Here is a 27,253-nt window from a genome sequence, read left to right on the forward strand (position 1 = left end):
GGCATGCTCAAGTGCCCGCTGAGTGCTGGAGCCTGAGCCAAAGCACTGGGTCAGACTGCTAAGTAAGATGATATTTGTGTCTTTAAAGAGCTCCTAGGCATGGAGGAGACAGATACCCGGAGGAATGTGATACCCGGATTCCAGTGGAGAGGAGCCCAGCGCTGTGGAGGCTCCAGGAGACCCCAAGTCCCCCTTTGGTCGGTGGGTTCCAGGGAAAGCTGCTTGGTATAGGCGAAGCCTGAGACACCCCTGAGAGAGTGGTAGGAAAGGAGCTGGCTGGGCGAAGACTGAGTGTGATTGATGCCGGTAAGCTTTGGGCCTTGGTTCAGGCCCATGAGTCCCTTGCCAAAAAGCAGGTACTACCGTAGGCACGTGCTCCAGTTTGCTGAGAATCAGTCATTAGTTGCCACTCAGACTTCCTAGATGGATAAGGGAAGGGACAGAGATTGACTGATTATCAGCAATTTTAAGATAGAGCTGAGAAATGTGCCTTTTTCCTAGATTACGCCATGTGCCTCCTGCCTGGGGAAAAGCCCCCATCAGTCCTTTGCTGGGAAACGATGACCTTGCTGGCTGTGTAGAGACCAGTGCTTTATGGAGCTGCCAGTGCCACCTGCCTTTATCTTGTCTGATCTCACAGGGACCTAGGACTTTCCGAATCAGATCATCCAGGCTCTCTGTGCCTCTTTCACAGCTCTGGTCGGTAACAGCTGCTGCTCCCGAGGGAACCCAAAGCAAACTCCCAGCTTTCCATTTTTCCTGCTCTTAGATTTTGGTGGAGAGGGGGGCAGAGTCTGTGCCTGATCTTTGTTACCCTTATAACTTAAAATTGGGTGACTCTTCTCATAACTGCTAGGGGACCCTGCTAGGGGATCCTCAAAAGCAGAGTTAAATTGCCTATTTAAAAAGATTGTGTACAAACCTGCACTGAACATCATGACGTCCCAAAAAGAAGAGTATACATGTTGGTGTCGGCTGTTTGGGGAAAACCACGGCTTCCGCTTTCAACACTTGGGAGTCAAATAGACAAGTGTTCCCTCTGGCTGGAGCAGGGGGATATTGTTTTTCTCTTTTATTACGGCTCACCTGCCTGTGTGCAGGATGTTTCTGTTGGAAATATTCGTCGAGTGCCATGTAATACATGCAAATGAAAAATGCAGTCCCTAGGTCTGAGGGGTTGGTTAGTTTTTCCCCCTGAATTGTTTTTCTGCTTTAAAAACACCTCGGCAGAAGAGCTTTCCTGCATGCTGTGGGGAGACCCTTAGGAAGCAGAAATCCAGCTTGCCTTCTTCCAGGCCAGGTGGTCCTCTTCTGTTGCTTTAAGAGATCTCTGGGACCACAAAAAAGGTGGCACGGGACAAGACGGGCTTCGTTCTCGGGGAGTGTCAAGCAGAATTCAAACTTGCTGGTTCCCCCACTGGTTTCCACATTCTTTCCATTGCACAGACTTGCCCATGCTCCGTGGGCTCTGCAGCTCTTTCCCTCGTTAAAGGGCCTCCCAGCTGCGTGCATAGCTCTTCTGCCTCAAATTTCTGCCCTTTTGTGTTTGTGTTTAAAATTCCATCTTTCCAAAATGTTTGCTACTCAGCAGGTCTCTTTGAAAGCCCTCACTCATGTTTGGGAAAGGTTTTTTTTTTTCTTTTCAGTTTTTATTCTACCTATGCTATAACAAGTCTCTCTGGACTTGTTGGTGCAAATGTTCTTTGGTCGTTTTTTTGTTATCCATCATGTGTGTGTCTTGCCACGGCGTTGGGAGACGGCCATGGGTGCTCCCGATGTCTGTGCTGTTGTATCGTGTGGGTTGCACTCTGGGCAAAATGAGAAGAGTGTCGTCCTCCCATGGTTCTGTTTAATGGAAGGACTTACTACAAGGCCAGGGAAGTGCTTAGAAGGGACGTGATGTCAGCAGGGTCAGGGTACTGCAGCAGGAAGCTAAGCTCTCCCGAGATGAAGTAGATACTTGATTCTTGTCATTGGGACTGGCAGGCATAATTCATCTGAAACGCACAAAGACCCCTTCCTTGGGCCTGCCCTAATGGAATTTGCGAGTAGGAGGTCTGTCTAGCTCCAGCATTTCAGGGAACTGTATGGCATCCTGTTCCTGGTGGACCCGAGAGAGCAGTGTTGGACGAAAGCTCGGAGGTCTGCAGAGTAGCTCTCTGAGTTAGGTCCTACTTTCTGGTTGGTGAGACATCGAAGTGAGTTGGAGAGAGATTCCACTTCCCCAGGACCACAAGAGGCAGGAGGCAGTTCCTTTCCGAGAGCTGCCGGGAAGCCCTGCGCAGGTTGGCAGGCCCTGGCCCTGGATGAGCAGTGCCCTGAGAGCACATCTGGTTGGGAAGTAGATGAAAAACACTTAAGGAGAGCTCAGCCTGCTTTCCCTGACGTTCGAAACAGGCCGGGAACACGGGCCGCAGTAGAGGAGGAGCCTGTGAGCCCAGCGGCGGTTTCTGACGCAGCTGGTGGTGTGCTAACTGCCGGTGAGGAGGTCTCAGGTAAATGAAGGGGACGTCCCCGCTGCAGTGGATAGAGACCTAGGCCGTGGCCAGTAGAGAGGCTGGACTCTTTTCAGTGAGTAGAACTGGGATGGGGGCTCCACGGGACAGGAAATCATCCTGGAAGAGAAGTAATTTGTGTTCTGGAGGCAGATGAAGAAACTTGCCAAGATCGTTAGATTGGAGCATGGAATTGAGGGGAGAAGCGCCTGCGGTCACGGCCTTCTCCTCCCTCGGGGTGCGGGTCGTTGCTGCTGCCGCTGCGGAGCTGTGTTCAGGCCGGTCGCCTGGGAGGCAGGCCCAGGTCGGCTCAGCGGGGGGGCTCACACAGAGCATATTTCCTTTTGTTTTCGGAAGAACATCACAAACTTTTGATTAGCTCACAAAGCCATTTCCTGGATGGTTATAACGACAAGAAATAAAGAGACTAAGTCTTGAACTATGAAGCTTTGCATGCTCTTAAAACGAACATAAACCTGACTGGTCGTCTAGTCTAGTGGTTTTCAGACATTTTTAAAAATCTTTTCAAACTAAATCGTATACAAAACATGACTGAAACAGGCAGGCTTCCTCTCTTACTCTTGTCATCCTGAGCCCCCGCCACACCCCTCTTCTCTCCCATGAAACCCGTCTTGTTCAGAGATGAGGACACTGAGACTGGGGCAGCTGGGGCTGCTCCAGTGACCCAGCCCCGTGCACTGCAGAGCCACCTCTGGCTTCCCGGCTGTGATGCGTTCCCTACCCCGTGCTGCATTCACATATTTTAATGCAGGAAAGCTCTGGGTTGTAAGTCCGTAGTCAGGGAGCTGAGAGTGAAGAGAAAGTGACAGTGGCCCTGGACCTCATGCCCAGTCACTTTTTACTCACCTAAGCTTAAGTCACATAACATACCCATAGCTGGTAAAACCTCAATTTTTTTGGCGTTTGCATTGAACTTAGAGTTCCCGCGATACACCTGTGCTTTCTACCTGGTATATTCTCTTAATTCACTTTTTCTTAAAGCAGTAGCTTTATGGAGATATAATTCGTGTGCTATAAAACTCTTATTTTTTTTTAAAGTTTCAGGTGTACAAAACAATGTAATAGTTAGGCATTTACACCCCTCACAAAGTGATAACCCCCCCCCATCCACTACCCCTCTGACATCGCACACAGCCGTTACATTTCCACTGTCTCTAGTCCTTATGCTCTATCCCCCTTCCTGTGAAAAGTCACCATTTTAAAGCGAACGATTGAGTGGTTTTTTTAGCATCTTCACAGAGCTGGGCCGCCGTCAGCCTTGTACACGGCACCCCTCTCACCCGAAGGCGCCTTTTCACACCTCAGTCCTGCAGGCTTCTTTCGACCTCCTCTGCACTTTTTATAATTCAGCTCGGATGTTAGCTGGTCAAGACACTTTCCCAGTGTCTCCTGCTCCCCAGAGACGCTCTGGGCGACCGTCCTCTTCATGTTCATATTGCGCCATCCTTCGCACGGGGCACGTTGGTACTTCGTGTGCCCCTCTCTCCTCTCGGACTTTGAGCTCCTGGAGGGCGGGAACACTGTTGAATCCCTCAGACACTGAAGTGGATTTGACCTGGAGCTACAACTTCCAAGTTTTGCTTCCTAATGAGCCGAAGTGGCAAAACAAGTGTCCTCGATCCTGGAAGGCCCAGCCACCAAAGGGGACGCACCGGTTGCTCCTGAGCGGAGCTCACTGCTTCCCCAGTAGGAAGAATTACAGATTTTTCTTCATCCACGTGTGGTCGTTTTCTCTGGATGAAATTAAATTTTCTCGGTGAAATTAAAACAAAACCTGATGAGACATCCATCCAGTGAAAGGAATCCCGTGTGAAACCTGGTGGCCGGCCAGCCAGAATGATTTCTCAGCTAAGGGGCTAAGGGAGGGAAAACAAAGCCCCCAGCCTGTTCTTGCGTGGTCACATAACGTGGTGCACAGCTCTGGGCACACATAGGGCACCAACAACTCCGCTTGAAAGGAACCAGCAGCATCACTGGAATTGTGGTGGACGTTAGGGCTGTTTAGAAGTCTGTGGTCTGGCTAGTTGTAGGGGGAAGATGTGGTGGAAGAAGCCAGGGCTCTGGTCTGTGACTCAGTGGCTCCGTGGCTTGAAGCCTCTACTGCTGTTTCACAAGGTCATTGGCCTCCCGGGTGGCTCTGCGGACCCCCGGGGCGAGGTGTACCCAGCCTGGCCTCAGCCTGCTCGTCGTGAATAGGTACTGGGGAGATTGATTGGATCCGTGGACACACACTGACTCTGGAAACCTCCTCCCTTGTCTTGGGATCTGAGGAAACCTCTTGTACTCCCAGGGTGTTTTGTGGGCCTTCCAAATCAAAACTGCTTCCTGAGTTGCCATCACCCATGTTTGGCCCGGCTTTGTGATTTCCTTTCACCACGCTGTCCCTTTACTGCCAACTGGACCCACGTGATTTCCCTGGAGTGTCCCCTCCCCTGTGACACATGGAAGATTATCCAGTGGCCTGCCCTCTTCAGCCATGGGAGCCTCCCTGATCAGTGGTAAAAAGCTGTGGTTTCTGCACTCCTCTTGTTGAAGATTTCCCTGTCACAATCTTACTTCATATACTTCCATGGTAGTAGCCCATTCGCAGCTCCAAAGAAGGTCTAATTAAAGTGCAGATTTTACACACACGCTTTGGAAAGCCTGAGGCCGGGCCTACACCATTTCATCCAGTGATGCAATGAGCCAGTTTTTCCATTACCCACCCATATTAGACCTCACTGCTTTCCTAAACCTCTGGTGGTTTTTAGGAGAGAGGTTCACACTGACCTAATCGTGTAAAACCCCACTTTTGCCAAGTACTTCTCTCTGCCCCCATTCAGTTGGTGATTCTTCCAGCTTAAGTATTTTTGTCCCTGGGTTACTTGCCAGGCAACATGCTAGAGGTGGCCCAGGCTGAGTGGTTGAGGACTCCAACTCTGGTGGGGGTTTCATTGAATTCCAGCACTAAGATAGAGGGCGGTGATCCCCCCCTTCCTGCCCACACAGTTACAGTCTTAGCCAGAGGACCATGCTATCAATGAGTTATTACTATGTGTTTTTACCTGGTCTTTTCCCCTAAAAGATTTGAAGTAACATAAGAATGCAGCCAATACAACAATACTTTAACAACCTAGACCGAGAAAGCAGGCCCGATGGCCATCCTGGAAGAGGATCGAAGGTCTGTCCCCACTGTCAAAGGAAGCCTGTCACTCGGAGTGTGAGGGCAGGCCCAGCCCCCAGGCTCCCGCGGGTTGGTCGTCTACACCCTTGCGGTGCGAGAGCTTGAGTCTCCCTCCACCTTGGAGGACGGTGGTGGTCGCAGGGCTGCTATCTCAGGGTGTCGGTGTGTCTCACCCCGCCCACCCAGGCAGCCTGCAGTCCCATCTCCAGGAGAGGCCCTGGGAACATCTGGGGAGCTGGCTTCCCACCGAGACAGACGTGGGCGTCAAAAGATCAGAACTCAACCTGAGTGCCCCTGCTTTTCCACAATTCAGCACGACTCCTCCACACTTAGGAGACCCTGCCAGCACGGCACTGGGCAGCAGGTGGTCCACACAGCTCACCCCTACACCGGGGAAAGACAGGCATCCCAGATCTGTGACGCCTGCACTGCGTCTTGTACGTTACTGTAGGAGCGTGGACGAGAGTCAGGCCACTCTGGGAACTTGTGGAAAAGGTGGCCCTTGAAGGATGCTGGGGGTCATTAGGTTTCATTGGGGAAGGATGGACATTCCTGGTGGAGAGACTGTCCGGGCTGTTGGGTGCAGGGGCAGAGCCGACAAGAGGAAGACTGCCGTGGGGGCCTGGGGCCTACTAGTGGGCCTCCCTGCTTGCTGCCTTCCAGGCTGAGGGGATTCTTTGCCTCATATGTGATAACTTCTAATACCAGCTTGGTGGCTGCGTGCAGTCCTCAGCACCAAGCCCAAGACTGTATCCGGTGAGTGTTCTGCCTCTGGCTTCCTGAAGGTGCTTGTGTATTGTGCTTTGTCCCTCTGGGACCAGTCCTTAATTAAGAGGAGCAGGCGGCTTTGAAAGACCTTGATTTCCCGCTGCAGACATGGCTGGTGCTGAGTTGTGCTCCTGGCCAGGGAATGGTTAATTTCATGGGGCCCCAGTGCCTGGGAAGCGTAAGGTTACATGTGGACAACAGGAGCCTTGTGTGTGCCGGTGGTTGACTCACATACAGTGATTTTAATTTCTCCTTTCAATTTGTCTTCTCTTTGTTCTGCCCTTCCTGACCCTTCCTTTAGAAAACCTTCTGGCCTCTTATTCCAGGCTGCGCGCTTCCGAAAGGCAGCGATTTGAGTGTTGAGTATGAATGGCAGAAGCCCCGCCCAGGGGGTCTGCCTTTGTTTATTATTAATCTGGGGTGGCTTGGGGCGCCTGCCTCAGAAGAGAAAGGGGGCGGGGCCTTATTGTTTCTTGGGAAAGCTCTTTGTTGTTAATGGCACGTGAATAAATGATTTCTAAGTAGAAGAGAACATGTGTTGGTCAAAAACGATTTCCTGACGTTGGCCCCGTTGGCTGGCTTCATCCGTGTGAGACCCTAAGTGACTGGAACCCCAGCCAACAGCTGTGCAGCCTCTATGAGCGAGGACTTCGTCTGCTGGGTGTACACGATTCGTGGACCAGGGTCTCCAGTCTCAGCACACGCTGAGACTCACATTTTAATAGTTTGGGAATTGCTTCTTGCACTTCACGTGGACACGAACGTGTTCTCACTAGTGGTGTACCGTACAATGTACAGTCTTCAAATGAAGGATACAGCCTGTGCTTTTCCTTAAAGGATGTCGTTCTCAGAACCGGCTGGTGGTGTCATTAGAAGAGAGGCTGCGTCTCAGATCTTGACGACAGCCCTAGCCGGTACATCCATAATAAGCATTGTGCATTTGATAATAATAATTTGATAATAATAATAAGCATTGTGCCTGTAGGGGGCGCTGGATCTGAAACAGTGATGGGAGCACCCACCCCTCGTGTGTGCGCTTGGGGTGGAGGGCCGGGGGGGCCTTTGGTTCAGCAGGTTCACAGGGCCCGTTTCTCACCAGGCTCTGCGCTGCGTGGTGGGCGCAGGGCCCCTGCCGGTGGCCCTGGAGTGGCCACGGTGCAGCCGCTTCCCGGGGTCAGCTGTCTGGGTCTGCTCTCCCTGGGAAGGGAGGCTTTGGTCCACGCAGGCTCAGGGTTCTCCCCAGTTTGCCTCTCTTCTCACCGCTTTCCTCTGAGCCTGACTGCACAGAGGGAGCGTGTTGGCCGGTGGGTCCCATGCTTTGGAAGAGCTGGGTCAGAGTTTTGCGTGTGTCTTCCCTGGAGGGACAGACGCCAGTTCCACTCTACCTGTTGTGACCACCCAGGGCCTGGGGTCGTTCAGGGCACTAGCCTCACCTCAGAGTTAGGTGCTCGGTAACATTAGCTTGTTTGCTTTTCATCCTGTGGTGACAGGTTTCCATGCCTCCCTGGATGGCTCCTCGTTGCTGTCTGTCTGGCGGCTGAAGCGTGCTTTGTGAGAACAGGGCTCGTGTGCGTCTTGTCTGCTGCTGAATCCGCGGCACCTAACACGTGCCTGGCATGGCCGCTCAGCATGTATTGAGTGGAATGAATTTCTCTGTGAGGCAAGTGCTGTAGCCCCCAGTTCTGAGATTTAGGAAGTTTGCATTCAGCCAGGAAGTGGCAGACTGAGGATTTGAACTTGTGTTTGATTTTGAGGTTGCCGTTTTCCAGAATGCCACACTGTAGATTGTTTCTGACACTAGTGAGTGTTACTAAAAACACTATTTTCTTTTTTATTTTCATTAAAAAAAAAAAAAAGGAAAGGAAAGTTTTGGGCCTTGGGAAAAATAAAAAGAGAAGCAGAGAGCTCTGCTGACCACCGGGAGGGAGCTCAGTACCCTGATCCTTTGCTGCCTCTGGGGAGTGGGCTGTTGGGGGGGATGGGGGAGCGGGGCCAGCCGGGACTCTGCCCAGCCGTGATTTCACCAGCATTTCTCGTCTGAGTGTGCAACCCAGGGAACAGGGTCTGGTTTTGATTGTTATCTCTCTGGTGGCGGGCTCTCAGCCAGCGGGCAGATCAAAAGGTGGAATGTGTTCATTTGCCCATTTTTTAAAAAACCGAGGTACAAGGGTGCACGTCTTAAAGACAGGGGCGCCATGGATTAGATTATCCATGGAGTTGAACTGGTCTGGCTTTTGTGCTTTTTTTCAAGGGTTCATCTCAAGTTTCTTTTGCTGGTCGAACAATTTTTTTCAACATTAATAACTAATGGAGAAGGGAAGAGGCAAAGTAGAACCATATGGCGGCACAAACACAAACCTCACTTATGGCCGGAAACGTCTGATTTGTATCTCTTTTCATGTGATCAGCTGTTGGGTTAGATAGTAGAAAAGTATTCAGTTTGGGGGCAACAGCAAGAGTGGATGTGATTTTTTTTTTTTTTTTAACCTAGCTCTGCTGTGTCTCGCATGTCCTTTCTTAGACATTGGCTAGTAACTCTGACTGTGGGCAAGTTGTTTTTCTCAGGCCCTTTCCCCTGCTTCTTTAAAATAGGGACGGTAACTGGATATATGTCTGTATACATATGTGGCTGTTCTGAGGGTTAAAGGAGGTGATGCAGGTGGGGTTTACCTGATAGGCACTGCCAGGTGCTAGCTGTTGCTTCCTCCTCTTTACCCTCATTGTTATTACGGTGTCACCTGAGGTGGTTGCTAGTGACCTCCTGACGTCTTCCTTCCTTCTTTCCAAGCTCGCGATAGAGGGCCTGCTCTCGCTTCCCAGGGGCCCGCTGTGCTGATAAGCCCGGTGAGGACACCAGTGATGGAGGGCACTGTGGCTCCTGCTCCCTGGGATGTTGTGGGGGAATTGAACTTCACCGCCAGACCCGATAGCAGAAACACTGTCCTGGCCAGTGCAGTGCTGTTTGTTATTCCATGTCACTTGGAATTAAGTTGAAATCCCCCCGACAGCCTGGATTGGTCTGACACCTTTGGTGCTATCTGAGCACTCCTTCCAAAAGCTGTTAAGCAGCTCAGATGGTGATTTGGGTGGAAACCATTTGCCCCGGGGCATCAGCATGAAGCTCGTGTTCTCCCAGAGGCCCTCCTTGGCTTGGGGGGCAGCAGAACCGATGACACAGGCGCCCCAGAGGGAACGCTCGCCTTCGTTCGGACTTGTCGTTTCTGTTAAATTTCTGTGCACACTCGTGATCCGTGAGACCTACCGTGCTTTCTTCCAGTGTTCTAAGCTTTTGACCCGACAAGGAGGTGGGGGTAGGTTTGGGGACGAGTGTACAGAGGGGGTCTGTTCACTAACTGACTAGATTGCAGAGGTAAACTGCGTTTATTCTGGCTCTGTAATGTGACCTCAGATCACAGGGTCAGTACCCATTTATCAGAAGTCTGCAGACCCCCACCTTGGTGTGCGTGTCTTGGGGCTAGGTCCAGGGGACCGGTCTCTGCCTCTGCAGAGAATGTTAAGGAACGAGGAAGGAGGTGAATGGTAGCTGATGGCAGTATTAGAACAGCCTCCCGCAAAGCCTTTGACATCAGCGTTACTGCAGGAATTCCAAAGAATGTGACGTCTTGATAAAGAAGCTGGAGTTTGGGCGAGGCCCTGAAGGGTGGTAGGATTTATGAGAAGAGTGCGGATAGGGTGCCAGATTTAGCAAATAGAAATATATGTCCCATGTAACATTGGAGACATACTTACACTAAAATATTTATTGTATATCTGAAATTAAAATTTAACTGGCCAGTCTGTTGTTCTTATCCCACAACCCTAAATGGGGAGAGTTCTAAGCAGAAGAATGCCTGTGCAAACGTGCGTGTTCAGGGAGCAGTGAGTAAGGCAGTGCTGTGGTTTGAGAGGGTTCAGGTGGAAGGGCAGGCGTGGATGGGGGGGCAGTGAGGCAGATCGGTAGGTGGTGCCGGGCCCGGCAGCTTTTCTTGTGCACAAATGTGTGGGCACACCGTGCAGCCCACACTTCGCATTCCCCGTGATGACAGTAAGACGATTCCTCCAGAGCATTTTATCTTTGATCAGAGAAACAGGATTGATGGGCGGAAATAGAATACAGACATGGGGCCCACCTTCCGCATTGGTCCGAAAGGTGAAAATGTACCTGCTTGGGCGAAGAAGAGTCTGTCACCTGCGTCGTCTCCCAGGTGCTTTGCACGGTACGGCACATCATACGCCATTCATGAGTTCTCTGTTTTTCTCTGCGCTGCTGTAATTTTTTGAGCAACAATTTAGATGTATGTTTTCCTGTTGTTGGTTAGTACTGTCCATGACTTTGAGAAGTCGAGGCGCAGGTCTTCAAGCGCGGCTGGATCTAGGAGCTCAGGTAACATCACGGGGGCACCTCGTTGCTCGGAAGCTCAGGCAGGTGCTCTCCTGATGCCTGCTGCAGCCCATGACTCTCACCCTCACCCATCCCAGCTTCCCTGGCAGAGGGAAGGAGAGCTGGGCATCCCCATAGTCCCTGGAGAACACTCCTGGGAGATCTCCTTCCCAGAATGGGCCCAGGGTCGTCAGGCTGAGGCCCTATCCTTGGGCGGTGGTGGTGTGGATATCAGCCTTGTCCAAACTACATGGAATGAAGAGCTTTGTGATTAGAAAAGGAAAGGCAGGCTGGGGAGGTGACGAATAGCTGTTGATGACAGCTGGTGTCACAGATCATCTTCTTGCACTCTTGCTGTTGTCAGCTTTGTCTGCTTTGGCAGACATGAGTTACAGAGCGAGCGGGGCAGGATCCTTTCTGGTCCTTTTTGCTGATCTGATCTACTTGGACACGCGGGACAGGCTGGATCCCATTTCCTAGACCATTGGCTGCCGTGTTCTTTTTTTAATTTTACAGGCCAGAAACATCAAAACAAAAAAAAGAGGAGTAGGTCATTAGGTTGCCAACCTTGAAAACAAAACCAAAATGAGGGCCGGCCCGGTGGCTCAGGCGGTTGGAGCTCCGAGCTCCTAACTCCGAAGGCTGCAGGTTCGATTCCCACATGGGCCAGTGGGCTCTCAACCACAAGGTTGCCGGTTCGATTCCTCGAGTCCCGCAGGGATGGTGGGCTCTGCCCCCTGCAACTACGATTGAAGGTTGAACAAGGCACCTTGAGACGCATCACAGAGCAGGGTGGAACTCCCGGGCTGTGTTTAGCGTATGGCTAGTTAGCAGCAGAGCAGAGACGAACAGCCAGGTCCCTTGCGTCTCAGCCTTGTCACTGTGCTCCTCGAGGTCATATATTAATAAAATACCAGGACTTTAATTAAAACTCCAGTTCCTTTTGTCTGGTGCTTTTCTACCGCATCACAATTGATAGTTGTGGACGCCTGGTTGGAACCACAAGTGAAATTGGTCACTGGTGTCATCAAAGTTTAGTTCTTGACAAGAATCTTTTCTTACTGCACATCCATTTCTGAAGGTAAAAATAAGACCGATTGGTGTTGGGAGGTTGGAAACACCCCCTCCCTCCCAAGTATATCGGGCACTGCTAAGGACACTGCGGTGCAGCCACGTTCAGACTGAAGTCCCTGCATCCTAGTGAGGGAGACAGGCAACAAATAAAGAAAAAAATACCATTTCAGTTGGTGTAAATGCAGCAAGAAATTATTCAGATACTCTTGATCCGTGGATTAACCTCTTGCATAGGAGTGAAGTCGTGCCCATTTTATACCAAACCACACTATCTTGTAAGCCTTTCTGTGGAGGGTTCTCAGCTGCAAGCAGCATGCCTAGTGGGAAAGGGGGCGCAGGTGGCTGCAGGCAGAACTGGGGTTCAGAAGACCGCGGTTCCCAGGCATCTATTTTTCTCCAGCACCTGAAGCAGTGTGGTGAATTCAGGTGTGATCTGGGCTGGTGTGACCATCTGAGACTCAGACAACGGATGGCACTGAGTGGGAAGGAGGTGAGCAGGGGTACAAATACGTCGGCTGCTGGGGTACATGCTTTCCCCCGTGGTGGGCGCTGTACTCAACACCCATGCATTATCCCATTTGATTCCCCCAAATCACAGTGGGTTGGTTCTTATTATCCCCACTTTACAGGTGAGGAAATCCAGTGTTAGTAGAGAAATAAAATGACTTGCCCAAGGTCATAGGCCAGTAAGTAGTGCAGTCAGGAAGTCTAATTTCAGAGCCTTTTCGCTTAGTCTCTACCATAATCCAAGGTAAGTCAGGCCAAGAATGTCGGGGCCCAACAGTTAAGCCAAGGCAACAACCACCAGAATAAATAGTGGCAGTTGGGGAAATGCTGTGACGTGATAGGCAGGCACGTGGGTGCCCAGGATTGTGTCACTGGCCCAGCAATCAGAAAGCAAGGCTACTTCCACGTCTTAGCTACTTTGGGTAGAAACTGTTAAAATCCTCCTGGCCTTGGCCAGGACTTTTCTTCCAGGCTCTGGCCGTTGTAGCTGAGCAGGAGTGTACCTGAGCAGGGGTGGAGGTGGGAGGGAGTCATTTGTCACCAGCGTGTGCTTTTGACATGCACTGTCCTTCCTCTTAGCTGTCTATTAAACCAGTGTTACCGTCAAAAAGGGGAGTCAGTGTTGCTTCTTGTGTGGGTCGTGGGCACTTTAATGACTCTGGGCCTCAGTTCTCTAATCTGTAAAATGGGGACGATATACAATTCACAGGATAAGAGTGACCTTAAAGCAGACAGTGTGCCATATGTCAAGGGCCTGGCCTAGTGCCTGATACACTGTAGACACTTGGAAATGGAAGGGGACGGAGGGCGGATACAGTCATCACTGAAACTAACTTTGAAAAGAGCCCCATTTGAGGAAGAAATAGCCCTGTTTTTGTTCCTGTCTGTCTGTTTGATGGAGAGGGGTACATGGGCGGATGTTGCATGGAGAAGAGATTCTGAAAATAACCAGGTTGTATCCTGGGGTTGGTGGTGTGTCTATCTCTTGGAGTCTAGATGGCCGATGTGGCTCTGTGTATAAGAAATTGGTCGTTTTACTGAGGCCAGAATGGATGTGAGCTCCAAGGCAGGATAACCGCCTTACAGTTGTGCCAGACAGGACCTTCCTGATAGGCTGAGTTCTGAAGCATCCTGAGGAACAGCAGAAGCCCACGGAGGCGGGTGGTCTCTGAGGGGGCGGCGTTCCCTGTCCGTCTTTCTGATGGTGGAAAGGGTCTACTGGAGGAACAGAGACTGGTGTAGCTGTCGGTCCTTCTGAAGGGCTGCTCTTCTGGGTGTCCTTGCCACATGATTTAACTTTTCCATTTGGGAGGGTTATTGGTGCAGTTGGCAGCCACTTGCCTGGTAAACGATATGGTGGGGCCTCCATAAACTCAGGCTCATGAAACGAGTAAGTCAGCACATTGAAAATATAGCATGGAAGTGACTCACGCCTGAAGGAATCCATTTCTGAAAGTGCTGCCATCCCTTCCTGGAATATTTTGGTGGAAACTGATGTTTGCGTTGGGAGGAGGCGGCCAGCAGCCTGGTTACTAGCAGGGCCATATGTCACATTCAGCAGCATTGGCCCTGCAACTCAGCCCTGCCCACCCCAGACCCTGGGACCATCTTCTCAGTGAGGTGGCCCCAGGTGGGTCACCCTGAGCTAAGCCAGCTGGAGCGTGGTGCTGTGGGAAGCTGGTGTGATGCTACCTTTGGAGCAGGTAAGGTTGACTCTACAAGCCAACCTGGTAATGCTTGGCCGGGGGCCTGGAAAGCGTTGGAAACTCCACCCAGCATGGGAGCCTGCGGGAATTCTCCACCATGGACCGGTTACTCTTCTCAGAGCTCTGTGGATTCCTGTGTATTTAAAATGTTTACCTTCTTCTCAGGACTTCAGCTTATACTTTGCCCACCAGAGACCAATACGAAGCACATACATACTTAAATGTACTAGACCACCCTGGCGACCAGGTAATTAAAGCTGCGCACAGATTTGGAAGGAGAGCTGTATTAGAAATCATGCTTCACTGTAATTCAAGAACAGGCTTCTTTATAGGGGGACACAGTTGGTGTCAGACACATGTGGAAAAGAAAAGAACAGGCCCGTAATTCTGGCAGGATGCCAAGGGCCAGATGTTAAATCTGCTGACCGTGATCTGGCTGCAGTTGCTGTTCGCCAGCCTCGGTCTGATGTGTTATTTTAACCCCCGTTTCTGCCTTTTCCTTTCTCTCTGCCAGGTCCCCAGTCTATGTGAAGATCTCCTGTCTTCTGTTGACCAGCCACTGAAAATCGCCAGAGACAAAGTGGTGGGAAAGGATTACCTTTTGTGTGACTACAACAGAGACGGGGACTCGTATAGGTGAGCTCCTGCCCCAAGAGAGCTGCAGGCCTGCCAGCCTTACCCCGGGCAGTCAGACCACCTGCCGTGGCAGCAGCAGAACCACGGAACTTTTTGACAGGCTGACAGCCCATCTGCCTTCTTTACATTTGTCTTTCTACTAGTCCTTCCTCCCTCTCTCCCTCCCTTCTTCCCTCCATTCCTTCCATCCATCCTTCTATGTGGCCAACCAGTAGGTGTTGTGGAGTTGCCTCCAATGAGCATTGGCAATTCAGCAGTGAACAGAAGGCCCTGCACTGGCGGAGCTGACAGTCTAATAGGACAGGGATGTTGTTCCAAGACAGTGAGCTGTTTCATTATGACTCATCAAGTCCTGTAAAGGGCAGGGTACAAGATGTAGACGTGATGGGGACCCTGAGCACATGGAGGGCCTGTGTGGTTAAGGAGCACTGGCATGCAGCAAATATGCAAATTGTCGTGCAAATATGCAACTCTGCTTTCTCTTTCCATCACCGTGCTGAGGGCTAGGAGTGATCACTGGTCTAAACAGGAGATGTATGATGTGATTCATGCAGCCAGTGTCAGGCTTATTCAGGGTTTGACGGTGGCATAGAAGAGACCATGGTTGACTCCAGGAGGGCTTCCTGGGGGAGGTGATGTCTGAACTAGGTTTTTAAGGGTATCTAGGAGTTCTCCCTACTAAAAAAGGGTGGGAATCCCTAAACCAGTCTGGTATTTCTGTGACGGATTGCTATAGTCAGTGCCTTGAAGAATGGTGGGGGAACAATCCGCTCTAGGTTTATTTAGAGCCCACAGAACCCGGGCTGAATCTGGAAACTTCAGTCTAATGCTCTTTTTTGGGGAGTGGAGTGTCAGGGTCAGAGAAGTGGAGCAGAAAAACTATCTGAAGTCAGTCAACATGGGCTCCCAAGCAGCAAATCACCGCTGCTCCCTGTAGCAGTGGAGACTCTTGACAGATTACTTGTTATCTTTCGTTTTCTCACATAGAAAATGGAAATCATAGTATTCATTCTTTCAACAGCATGCTCAACAACATCTCGCTCTAAGCATGTACTGCATGTGCCAGACGCTATTCCAAATCGCTCTTGTATGGAACTTATATCTGGCGAGCAAGCTGGTAGTAAGCAAATGCATAAATAATACGGCCTGAAAAGTGAACAAAATGAACAGGTCAAGGGAGAGACGGGCTGGCTAGACAGCTGTGAGCGGTAACGTTTGAAATAAGAGGTAAGGGTGACGAGGCCCAGGCCGACTCAGGTCCGAGAGACGCATGCTCAGGGTGTGCCGACCCTGGGTGGAGCTGAGCTGGTCAGGATCAAGGCCAGAGTGGGAGAAGACGGTGTGAGGGGCGGGCAAGGCTGGGAGCAGAGGTCAGAGGTCAGAGGTGTGGCTGGGGCAGATTGGCCAGCGGGAGGGTGATGGGACATGGCACTTGGTTATTGGGGGAATTAAAGGGCACAAGTGAAGTGCAGAATAGCACAGACCTTGGTGTTAAACTACAAAGGTTTAATTAATACTGACTTTTGAAGAAACTAGACAATTGTTTTATAATCAATTCCCTTTTCTAGCTTCAAATAGAAGTTAGGTAGAGAATGTACTTAGGCCTGATCCGGGCCAGACCAGGGACTAGAAGAGTAGTCAGATTTGAGGTATGTTTTACGAGTAGAGGCAGCAGCATTTGCAGGTAGATGGAGCGTGAAGGGCTGTTGCAGGGTGTTGGGCCTGAGCAGCTGGAAGACGGTGTCACTGTTTATTGGGGTGAGGAAGACTCTAGCAGTTGTTGGTTTGGGACCCTTTTCAGCTCAAGGTGCCCATGAGGTGAACGTGGAGATGTCTAGTGGGTGGTGGATAGTCTAGAGGCCGGGTGGAGAGGGAGACACAGGTGTGGGAGTGCTCAGCATGGAGGGGAGGCTGCCGTGAGGAGCGGGTTCCGCTCTGAAGGTCCAGTCCCTGCCTACATCGTGGGCATAGGACCCAGTCCTCACTGGGAGCCTCCTAGGAAGGGACCAGACCCTCAAGAGAGAGGGACCAGGGGACACATCGCAGTAGGACACACAGCCTCTTCAGGCCAGGGTTCAGCTCAGCCTTCCGGGAAGAGGAGATCCTTTAGCCGAGTCTTGCTTAACCAACGTAGTCATTAGGTTTCTTTTTCCCACCTGAAAACTCCAGCTTGCTGCCCGAGGCAGCTATTCCCCAGCAGCTTGTTCGGGAGGCTGGGATCATTTGCACATCCACGCCAACGCTGGGCTCCCCCAGGGACTTGGTACCTGCTGCCCCTCCAGGTCACCCTGCTGGCTCACACCCGCATTCCGCAGGCACCCAGAGGGGTCTGGGGTGTCAGGGCACAGGACTGTTCTTCCCCTTTCCCTTCTCGATATAAAACTTCAAGGTCTTCTGATTTTCTCCACACATTTCCATCCTAACTGTGTTTGATCATTTGCTTAAATAAGATCCTTATGGTGTGACTGTTGCCAGCAGCGCTGTTTGAAACCTGTTAGCTGAAACAAAAAGCATTCTCTGAGGGAAATGAAAGGCCTGACTTTTGAAATCTAAGTGTTCCTGTCCATCTGTCTTTTTTCAAATGGCCTCCATTTAAGCTCTTAAATGTGTTCTGAGTGCCCCTTCCACTAAGAATATTCTGGGTAATGTTATGATTTTTCCCCCAGCTACAATTACCCCGGCTCCAGGACTAACGGCTGTGAGCCAGGAGAAATGTGAGTTACAGGCTTCTTTAAAATTCCAGACCCCCATTCTGCAAGAGAGATGGGCTCTTGTGTCTAATCAGGTCGCCTTTAAATGAAAGCCGTTTGGGGCAGGTCTTCCAGGCCCACAGGAAGGCAGCGGTGGCTGTGTATGCTGTGAGACTCTCGGGGAGCACGCAGGGGAAAGGGGAGTTCCTGTTCTTGCCCTCAGCGTCTTTGCCACCTCTGCTGGCGAGTGGAGGTGTATCAGGCCTGGTTTACAAATAATGGAGGCGACCGTGCTCTGAAGTGCATCTCTTTCTCTGGATCTGGGGAGAGGCCTCAGCAGACAAAGCAGAAAGTTCTTCACCTTGATTCCATCTCTGTTTGGAGGACTAGCAGACAGAATTCCTGGGGGTCCGTTCTTCCCCACCCTGTGTCCAGGTCACCAGCCCTGAAAGCACACAGACTGCGCTAGGTACTCAGGCAGGAAGCTAGCAGCTCAGGCGTTCTTCTCAAAGTTCTCTTACCGGGTAGGGTGAGGGAAAGGCAGGAACGTGCCAGCTGTAAGAATCCTCGTCTGTACGGGAGAGCGGGGGCAGGGAAGGGGGTGGGGGAGTACAAGTACCGATTTATTCTTTGAACAACACTTTTTTTGAATGAGCATGTCGTTGAGAGCCAGGCACTGTTCTAGGTGGAGAACAAGACAGAACAGAAAGACTCTTGGCCTCTTGGAGCTTAGGTTCTAGAGTTCAAATTAAATTTCAGCCCCTCGAGTTCCACTAGCCACGAGCACTCAATAGCCGTGTAAAGCTAGTGTCTGCTGCCATTTTGGACGGCGCAGATGTAGAACCTGTCCATTGTCCTGGAAAGTTCCATCGGGCTGCACTGTTTGGAGGGATCAACCAGACACGTCAGCCCGTGCTCGGGAAGGGGGAGGCCTCCCCTGCTTGCTGACGTATGTGCTTGGTTGGGCACCGGTTACCAAGAAGAAAGGTGTTTGTGCACAGAATTTGTTAGAACTGGGGTTCAGAAGACAATAATATCTTTTTTTCCTTAACATCCATCTAGAATCAAAAGGTTCCTTTGAGTCCTCAGTATGGGAGATTTGCTGTCAGCAGCAGAAACAGAAGAGACAGTGTGGGTTTCTCACCGTGGACACACGAGGTGTTTATGCCCAAGTGTGTAAAGGGCTTTGTGCCAATTTCATATTGTCTTCTCCTTTCCATTCCTCTCTCACCTTTTTAATTCTCTTTCTGTAAACCCCCAGCTTTGTGAACTCCATCTGCAGGATTTAATGAGTAGATAGTTCCCTTTCCAGTACTTTCTGTGATTAAATGCTTTCCTGAAGTGGCAAGATACATTTTTTAAAATGCAGCAAGTCTTCGGCCTGGCAAAAGAGAGGCTGGTTCTCATTACTCTACAGTCTTTAGATATGTGTCTGGCCCTTGAATGTTGGGAAAGCTGTCCTGTGTGCACGTGGAGAACTTGACCGCTCAGGTTTTCTTATGTGTAATCAACATCCCCTGTGGGGCGACAGCTCTCTTCTTAATCCTTAATTGGGTAAGAGAGTCTTTGCAGTAACTGTGTACCGGGAGCTGGCAGCTGGTCAGGAAGGAGAGAGGGGCATCTATCACAGTGGTGAAAACAAAGGAAAACTAGACAAGTGGTAAGAAAGAACTCCCATTTGTTGAACACTCACTGTATGTCAGGCTCTGGTGTAGGCGCTTGTGTTTTCTCCTTTGCTCCGTGCAACAGTCCTATGGGTAGCAAGTAGTAGCCTCATTTTACAAAACAGACACTTGCTGGAAAGTACCCAGCTGGGGAAAGGTGGAGCACGGGGTCATGTCCAAATCTGCCCGCTGCTGACTCCTTGCTCTGCAAACCTCAAGAAAGCCATGTTTGTTGCCAGGGCCTGGGAAAATCTCTGCTATGGATAGTGACTTTTTCTCTGAAATTTCAGATCGCTCACAGGCTATGCCTCCCCGAAATGACTCGTCTTACCTGCTTCCCATTCCTCCCCTCCAGGTCACCATGGAGTAACAAGTATGACCCTCCTTTGGAAGACGGGGCCATGCCTTCTGCTCGACTGAGAAAGCTGGAAGTGGAAGCCAACAACGCATTTGACCAGTATCGAGACCTGTGAGTTACGTGCTCCCCTGGCACTTTAGCGCTCGTGGTTTTGATAAGTACATCAGATGTGCGCGGGGCCTGGCCCGTAAATCTCCCGTGAACCTGTTACCTGGCTCGCCCAGCTAATTAAGATTCTCCGCCCCTGGAGCAGGATGCTGGGCACTAGTGCTCTAAATGGGTCGGTTAGGAAATGACTCGGAGATAGAGTGCTGCCATAGACAGACTTACCTGTGCGTTCCTCCCCGTCAAGGCTCATGCTAGCGGGTACCACTGGGACAGCGTGTACTGTAAGACAGTGCCAGATACTCCCTACACATCGTCTCAAATCCTTCCAAACGTGACGGCTGTTTTAGTTCCCATTTTTCAGATGAAGAAACTAAGGCTCAGATAGATTAAGGTGTTTGTCCAAGGCAAGAAGAGGCAGAGCCAGGAATCTGACCCAAGTCTGTCTATTTCCAGAGGCCTCTGTTTTTTTCCATACTGCATGTCTGACCCAGATCTTAACTGGTGCCGGGGGTCCCTGCTTCCAGACCAGTCACTAGGGCAGGACGAGTTGTGGTCCTTAACACTGGAAGCTGACATTTTGCTGACTCCTGAGTTGTTTGGGGCCTCAGCCCCTGCCTTGAAAGGTGTTTTTGCTGGCTCTGCTTAGGCTCCCACCTCGCCCTTCTGCTGCCATCCAATCCTGCCTCCTACACCACCACACCACCAAAGAGAGTAGCCACTTAATCAGTCAGCTTTGCAAGGAGAGGCTCCACAGAAGTTTATCCTCTGCAGTGTTCTTTTTTAATCAACAGACTCTCATTTTAGATTAAGTTCTATTACTGAAAATATAGCAAAACTGTAAACATGCAGTACTACCTCAGTACTAATTCAAGCCAGTCATCTAGGAGAGGGGTGGGCAAACTTTTCTATAAAGGACCAGATAGTAAAAACATTCAGCTTTGTAGGCTACATAAGTCTCTGTCACTTGTTATTTGCTTGCTTGCTTTATTTCCCTTTAAAAGTGTAAAAACCACCACTTGAGCTTTGAAGTAGATGGGATTTGGCCCTCAGTTTGTAGTTTGCCTGCCCTGATCTAGGATATAGGCAAGAAAATGCAACTGAGAAGAAGCATCTAAACGGCTGAAACCGATGCTGGTATAGAAAGCTGTGCAGTTTTCACCTGGCGAGAGAGTTTCGGGTCTCCACTTTGCAGACAGGTGGATGGTCTTCCAGTTCATAGCAGATTTCATACAATGCGTTTAATCAAGAATTTCTTTTAGAAGTTGGTGCGGGAGGAAAAGTGACACCTCAGTCTAATACACAAACAACCCCACCACATTTAAGCAGATGAGTGAACTTCAAAAGCACAGCCACGAACCAGTGGCCATTTCATTCCCTCTGAATACATCCCTGTGTAATCAGCTTTGTCTTCAGTATCTGTCACGTGCCAGTATTTTATCTGCATCGTCTTTGATCCTTAGGAGAACCTCTGGGGGTTTTGTCCCTTTTTTACAGATGAGGAGACTAAAGCTCTGAGAGGCTAAATGGCTCACCCTAGGCCACAGGAAAATAGAGGTTTAAAGCTAAGATTTAAATCCACATATTTGCCTGAAGTTTCCACAAATGACTGATTTTCACAGTTAAAAATAAATTTTAGTGTTTAAAGAGCTCTCACATCTAGGACTCGGGCCTGTTGTGGAAGAGCTCCTTCTGCCTGATGGTGAGACGTTGACTCACTGATGTCTCCTAGTTTACTTGTAGTTGTTTTGCACTGTCTCCTTGTACCCAGCCACGTGGCAAGAAGCCAGTCCAGCTATCACGAATCTCCAAGTGGAATCAGTTTTATGTGGTCGTGAAGATTTGATAATAAAACAGCAGTGACGATAACAGCATCACCAACCGCGATTGTGCAAGCGCTGTGTTAACTGCCACAGGATCTCCTTTGTTTCATTTAATCTTCCAAACAGCCTGGGAGAGAGGAGTCCCCTCGTTTAACAAATAAGTTGACAGGTTCAAAGCGGTGAAATAACTTGCCCAAGTTCACGCAGCCAGTCGGCGCTGGAACTGGGATATAAAGCCATCCTCGTCCAGCTCGAGTCCAGAATGTATTCATTTACTCGACTGACATTTGAGTGTTGGCTGTGGCCCGCGTGCTTGGTGAGTGCTGGGAGCACAGACTTGAACGTGGCAGACCAAGTCCTTGCCCTCATGGCGCGTCCGTCCATTGTGGAAAGACAAACAGCAGCCTGTGAGCAAGTGCCATGATGTGTGACGGGCCTAGGCAGGGACGCACTGCCGTAAGGAGAGCAGCTGGAAGGCCCTCCACAGGAGGTGACGTTGGAGCTGACGTGTGATGCCCAGAAGGGGCCGCCCATGTGGGGTGGACAGAGCCGTCCAGGCGGAGCCGGGTGCCGCTGTGCAGGCGTCTCCAAGGCAGGGTGGCTCTTGGATTTTCCAAGAATCAGAACAAGGGTGTTTGTGGTTTCTTACAGACTTAAACATTTGGGTTGTGATGTCTTGAATAAGGTGATTGTAGACATGTTGCTTTGTCCTGCCCTTTTGGGCCAGGCTTGGGGAAGAGCCAGTGGCGTCTTTGACTTTTCCTCCCTTTTTCCTCCATCCCGTCCCCCTGGTTCATATACAGACGCTTCTCGGCTTCCAGTGGGATTATGTCCCGATGAACAGTGTCGTAAGTGAAAAGTGCGTTTACGCGCCTATCGCACACCACAGCGCGGCCTAGCCTTCCTGAAACACGCTCAGGACACTTACAGTGGCCTCCAGTTGGGCACTTATCTGGAGTTTCATCTCAAGAGTAGTCGCCTTCCTCTTCTCACCCGAAGCAGGGGACCCAGATGGGGGTTTTGTAGACATGACGGGATATGTGAAAGTGTCCACAGAACATCGTCAGTGTATAGTGTAGACTGTAGAGTCTCAAGTGTTTCCCCTGGGGACCCCTGGACCGACTGGAAGCTAGGGCTCCTTGCTGCTGCCAGCGTCACGAGGGCGCGTCCTGCATGTGCCGCTAGCCCAGGGAAAAAACCTCGAAGTTCGATTTCTACTGAATGTGTATTGCTTTCACACCATCCTTAAAGTTGACAAGTCATAATTAGGAGACCGCCTCCTGTACAGTGTGACACGTGGTCAGTCTTAGGTATATGCCCTCTGTAGGATCTTGACTGGCCTAGTATCGTGAGCATTTCCCCATTATCATTTAAAAAACACTTCAAAGTAACCCCTAATCCTTGCAGTAACCCTGGAGGGTAAATGGGAGTTAGCTCAGTTATCAGACCTGAAACCGCCTCTCGGTGATTCACCACTAGAAAACAGCCCGAGCTGGGAGCCACTCCTGGGTCTGACTCTGAAGAGGCGACCCCTCCTTGGGCAAATGTCCACCTTTTGGGTGGCTTTTGAGCCTTAATGACCCGTGTTTTCGTGTGCCTACACTCTCCTCTGAAGGTGAGCTGACCTTCTGGGGGGGTTGAGAGGGGTGATAATGACAGTTGATGACGGTGGAACCGTAGCCCAGAGGATGCTCTTCTGTCAGCAGCGTCAGTGAGCCCTTCCCGGGGGGAGGACAAGAGGACATGGCCTCCGGGGGGCACCCCCAGCAGAGGGAGGGAGTGACAGCACCCACAGGCCACTGGAGAGATGGTGGTCAGAGCTGTCATTGGGGACCAGGGGCATCGGTTTAAACCACCCAGTGTTAGCAGAGTGGACTAGAAACACTGTCTCCTGAGACCAAGTGTGAGGAACATTTTCTCAGCTGGACCACACATGATGAGCCAGACCAGTTCTGGGCTGTGAGTTGGTGGTGGTCACGTTGGTGGCCGCGGTGGGGCCTGGAGCGGGAGCTCTTTTCCCCATGGTTTTGGAGCAGATGGAAGTCAGCCAGTGGCGGGGAGGCCTTGTCTCTGCTTTGAGCAGCACCGGCCTGTGGTTACTCTGGGTTTTCTAGGGACCAGATTGCTCCATGGCTGAAGGGTCGGCCTTCTCTATCCTGCGTCCCTCCCACTCCCGTTGGAAAGACTCATCCCATTCCCATAGGAAAACTCATTTGTTGTCACCCCAGGGAATGAAACCACATGAATTTGTCCATCTATTTTCCTCTCAGGTTGGCAAGGGGGTTAAGGCAAAGGTCTGTTGGCTACAGTCACTGAGTTACTCCTTGAGGGGCCAGAAGATGGCCTGTGTCCTGGGCCTGGTGACAGGAGCCCAGAGCCTCAGGCAGACCCACCCCGCCAGAAAGGAATTGGAGGGACTGATAAAGTGCCACCGTGAGAGCAGGACACCATGAGAGTAGGTGCCATTTCTGGGGTGCCCCACTCTAAACTGGAGCTCAGCCTGCACCCCAGGGGGCTTGAAGAATATGAAGAGCAGATATGTTCCCCATTCTTATTGGGTCTTTAATTCCTGACAATCCAGATGTTTCTGAACTCTTGGATCCTGTTGGATTGTAGTTAGGACTGAGTTTGGCTTGTACTCTGGCCTTTTCTCACCCGCTCCGATACCAGATTCTGGCCACATCTGGGCTCAGAGTCCTCCTGTGGTAAGTGCTGTCCTGTAAGGGGCCTTCAGGGGCGTCCAGTCCTGTGGACTCCCAAGAGGGAAGGACGTCCCTGTATCCTGGGAGGGCGGCATCGAACTCAGCTCACCCAGGCAGAGGCCTGCGGTGCTCTCCTGCTACCCCCGCCCCCCCACACACACACACACACACACGCCACCACCACCACCACTTATGCCTTCAGACTGAATTTGGGATTTTTGTCATCCGGCTAATAAGCAGATAGCTCCTGCCACCACCAGCAGTATGTGTGTGCACAGTGGTGCCACAGCGTCCGGTTCTCTTTGTTCCTGCGTCTCGTGGGTCCATTGTCTTTCTCTGGATGTTCTCCTTAAGAAGATGAAAGGAAGAAGACATCAGTGAGCACGCAGAAACTTAGAGCTGAAATATGCAGGCCAGGCGTCCTGCTGCAGCTGCACCAGGCCTTTCCAGGGAGAGGGTGCTCATTGCCCCCTAGAATGCTCGCTGTCCCACCAGAGGCTTCTCTCTGCCATGAGCATCCTGAGGGAACGAATGCCTTCGATCCTGTCCTGGGCTCTGGGCCCCGCTGCCTCCCGGGTCTGTAAAGGCTTTGACTTTGCAGGGAATTGGAATTAATCATCAGCCATGGAGTTGGTATGGTCAGGAGGGAGCAGGGCCAGGGCCCTGAGGGAGCAGGGCCAGGGATGCGTTCACTTACTAGCAGGCCCTCTGGCTTGTAACTCCTGTGGGGATGGCTGTACACAGCATGCCTGCACACAGCATTTCTCCATTATGGAGTAAATGTGCCAGCAGTTGGGAGTGGGATTCTCCCCAAGATGGGCAAGAGGCGAGTAGGGGCCCTGGGGCTCAGGGAGACGACCTGTGTGTCCTGCAGGATCCCTTTGAAGCCATTCAATTCCTTATTTACCCTACTGCTCAGAGCTCCCTGCTACATCCTTACCACCCACTCTCTAGGCCCCTCCCACATTTATCAGTTGTTTTTGTTTGCCATCATCAGTGGCAGAAAGGGCCCATGGTAGTAACTCTCCCCTGGAATAACTATCAAGCAACTGTTAGCACTACCCAGACAGCCCTGTTTTTTAGATTAAAATAGTCAGTTTGCTGAGAACGCTTAGGAGATGACAAGCATATTTTGCTGGAGTGCTGGCTGAGGTCATTATCTGCTCTGAAGTCATCTTGAATTTCATCACTTCCCTCCCCCACGCCCTCCCACCCTGGTCGCCAACATCTAGACTACTCTCATTCTTCTCTCCCAAGCCCCATGATGGTTTTCCAGCTCGAATTCACCAGCCTGGCTCAGTCCAGGGGAGTGGGAAAAGGTAGCAGGAAGGGCACACTCTTGGGCGGCCAGCTCAGGGGGTCACGTCTTTCTCAGCAGAGTTGACTGCTTTTTTAGGCCCAAACCTGGGATAGCTCATTCACAAAACATCATCACTTGGCCTAAGGGATCCAGCTTTCTTTGAGAGGCTTAGCGGTGGAGGGTAGGTACTTGGAGCCTCCGGAGAAATGTCTCACTTGTGTGAGGCACCAGTTGGCTGCCTCGAACCCCAAGATCAGCGCTTTGATTTTTCAGGTTCCCAGGGAAGACGGGAGGCTTCCCTGTTCTGGCTTCCACGTCGCGTCTCGCCGTTGCCTCTGTCGGCCCAGGTTCTGCCGAGACCAGATGTTCTGACCGAAGGGGCTGGCACTGCTTTCTTCCAAAGATGATTATTCCCATCTGTGCCAGACATCATGCCCTGTGCTCTGCGATCTTTGGCTCTTGGCTTGCAGCAGATAATACCTTCAAACATGCGGTTGCAATTTATTGGCCTTATAAGTTAATTTTAGTGGGTGTGCAATTGATTGAAATCAAAGCTTAATGAAGGCCAGAGTTGTGGGGAGGGAGCGGGAGGGGGTTGAGGAGCAGGGCGGGGAGGCATATTGTGTTCTTCCTTGCTTTGGGTCTGAGATAATCTTCAAACGCTTTAATTAGCTTTTCTGATCAACCCTTCTTGTCTGGAGGAAGTTTTACAGAGTGAGACAAGGCTGGCACCCCGTGGCAGTCCCAGAAGCCCAGAAGCCACCCTGGGAACATCAGGGTGCTTAGTCAATGGGCCTTCCCCTGGCCCCTGCCTCCTCTCTCCTTCCTGGGGCTATGTTAGAATTGTGCTTGTTTCCACTCCTGCCATTCTCCATCCCTCAGTCATTTGACATTTGAGCAACACTGGCCCAGGAGGGGCAGGACATCCCTATTCATGTGTATAAAAAGTCTGTCCCCTTGGTGTCCTGAGTCCCTGAAAGTCCATGTTCCCAGCTGCCTTCAGACCTTGGGCCCTGGGCTCCTAAGAGCTGTGCCTTCCGTGGACAGGAATCCTGGGCCTGGGGAATTGTAGTGTGTCCGTCCTGGTGGGAATTGTAGAAGGTAGCACACGGTTTTTCAAAGAAATGGAGGTACCAGAAGTCTGGGAAGTAGGTAACTGATGATGGGTGGGCGTGCCCAGGCAGGAAGCGCAGACACCTCCATCAGAAGTCTCTGATGCCCCACACTGCGTCCGGGCTGGGCTGCGGAATGGAGTGGTTTGCGCTTTGAAAGAGACCTGGATTTGACGCTGACTGGCGTGCGGCAGGTAAGTAAACGTTTGGAGCCTCTGTTTGCGAGGAACCACTGCCCATCTGAGGGGCTGAGGGGCTGGCTCCCCTTGCACAGACTCGTGTGTCCAGTTGATGACCTTAAGGCTGTCAGTAGAACAGGAGATTCTAACTTTGCAGCAGTTAGCTTACGGATATCTCATAGTCTGTGCATTTATGAGTGTGCATGTGGTCGTCTGGGTATGGACGTGGTGACGAAGCTGGCTGTATGACGCTACCGGCCACATTAGAAAGCTGTGGGTTCTGGTCGGAGCTCTGCCACCAGCCCATGGTGAGACCTCACGTTAATCCTGTTTCCCTGAAATTAAGACCTAGCCGGACTATCAGCTCTAATACGTCTTTTGGAGCAAAAATTGATATAAGGCCCGGTCTTATTTTACCATAAAACCGGGTCTTATAGTAATATAAAATACTGAGTCTTATATTAATGTTTGCTCCAAAAGACACATTAGAGCTGATGGTCCGGCTAGGTCTTACTTTCGGGGAAACACAGTCTGTCTTGAAAATGGAGTGAAGCAGTTCCCGTCTGTGG

General features: G+C 51.0%; 1 protein-coding gene across 5 annotated transcripts in view; it reads left to right on the plus strand.

The window, feature by feature from the left end:
• Positions 1-27,253, plus strand: part of CAPZB (capping actin protein of muscle Z-line subunit beta) — a 133,179-nt gene that overhangs the window by 76,569 nt on the left and 29,357 nt on the right. For all 5 annotated transcript variants that reach the window (XR_013993816.1, XM_081056543.1, XM_081056544.1 and 2 more), the window contains exons 3-4: positions 14,630-14,751; positions 19,461-19,574. Coding sequence is in view for 4 of the 5 variants with exons in the window: in XM_081056543.1 (XP_080912669.1) it covers positions 14,630-14,751; positions 19,461-19,574 (236 nt within the window). In the remaining variant the exon portion in view is untranslated. The remainder of the gene's footprint in view (positions 1-14,629; positions 14,752-19,460; positions 19,575-27,253) is intronic.

The sequence above is a fragment of the Rhinolophus hipposideros genome, assembly GCF_964194185.1.
Source record: "Rhinolophus hipposideros genome assembly, chromosome: 8".
NCBI classification, from domain to species: Eukaryota; Metazoa; Chordata; class Mammalia; order Chiroptera; family Rhinolophidae; genus Rhinolophus; species Rhinolophus hipposideros.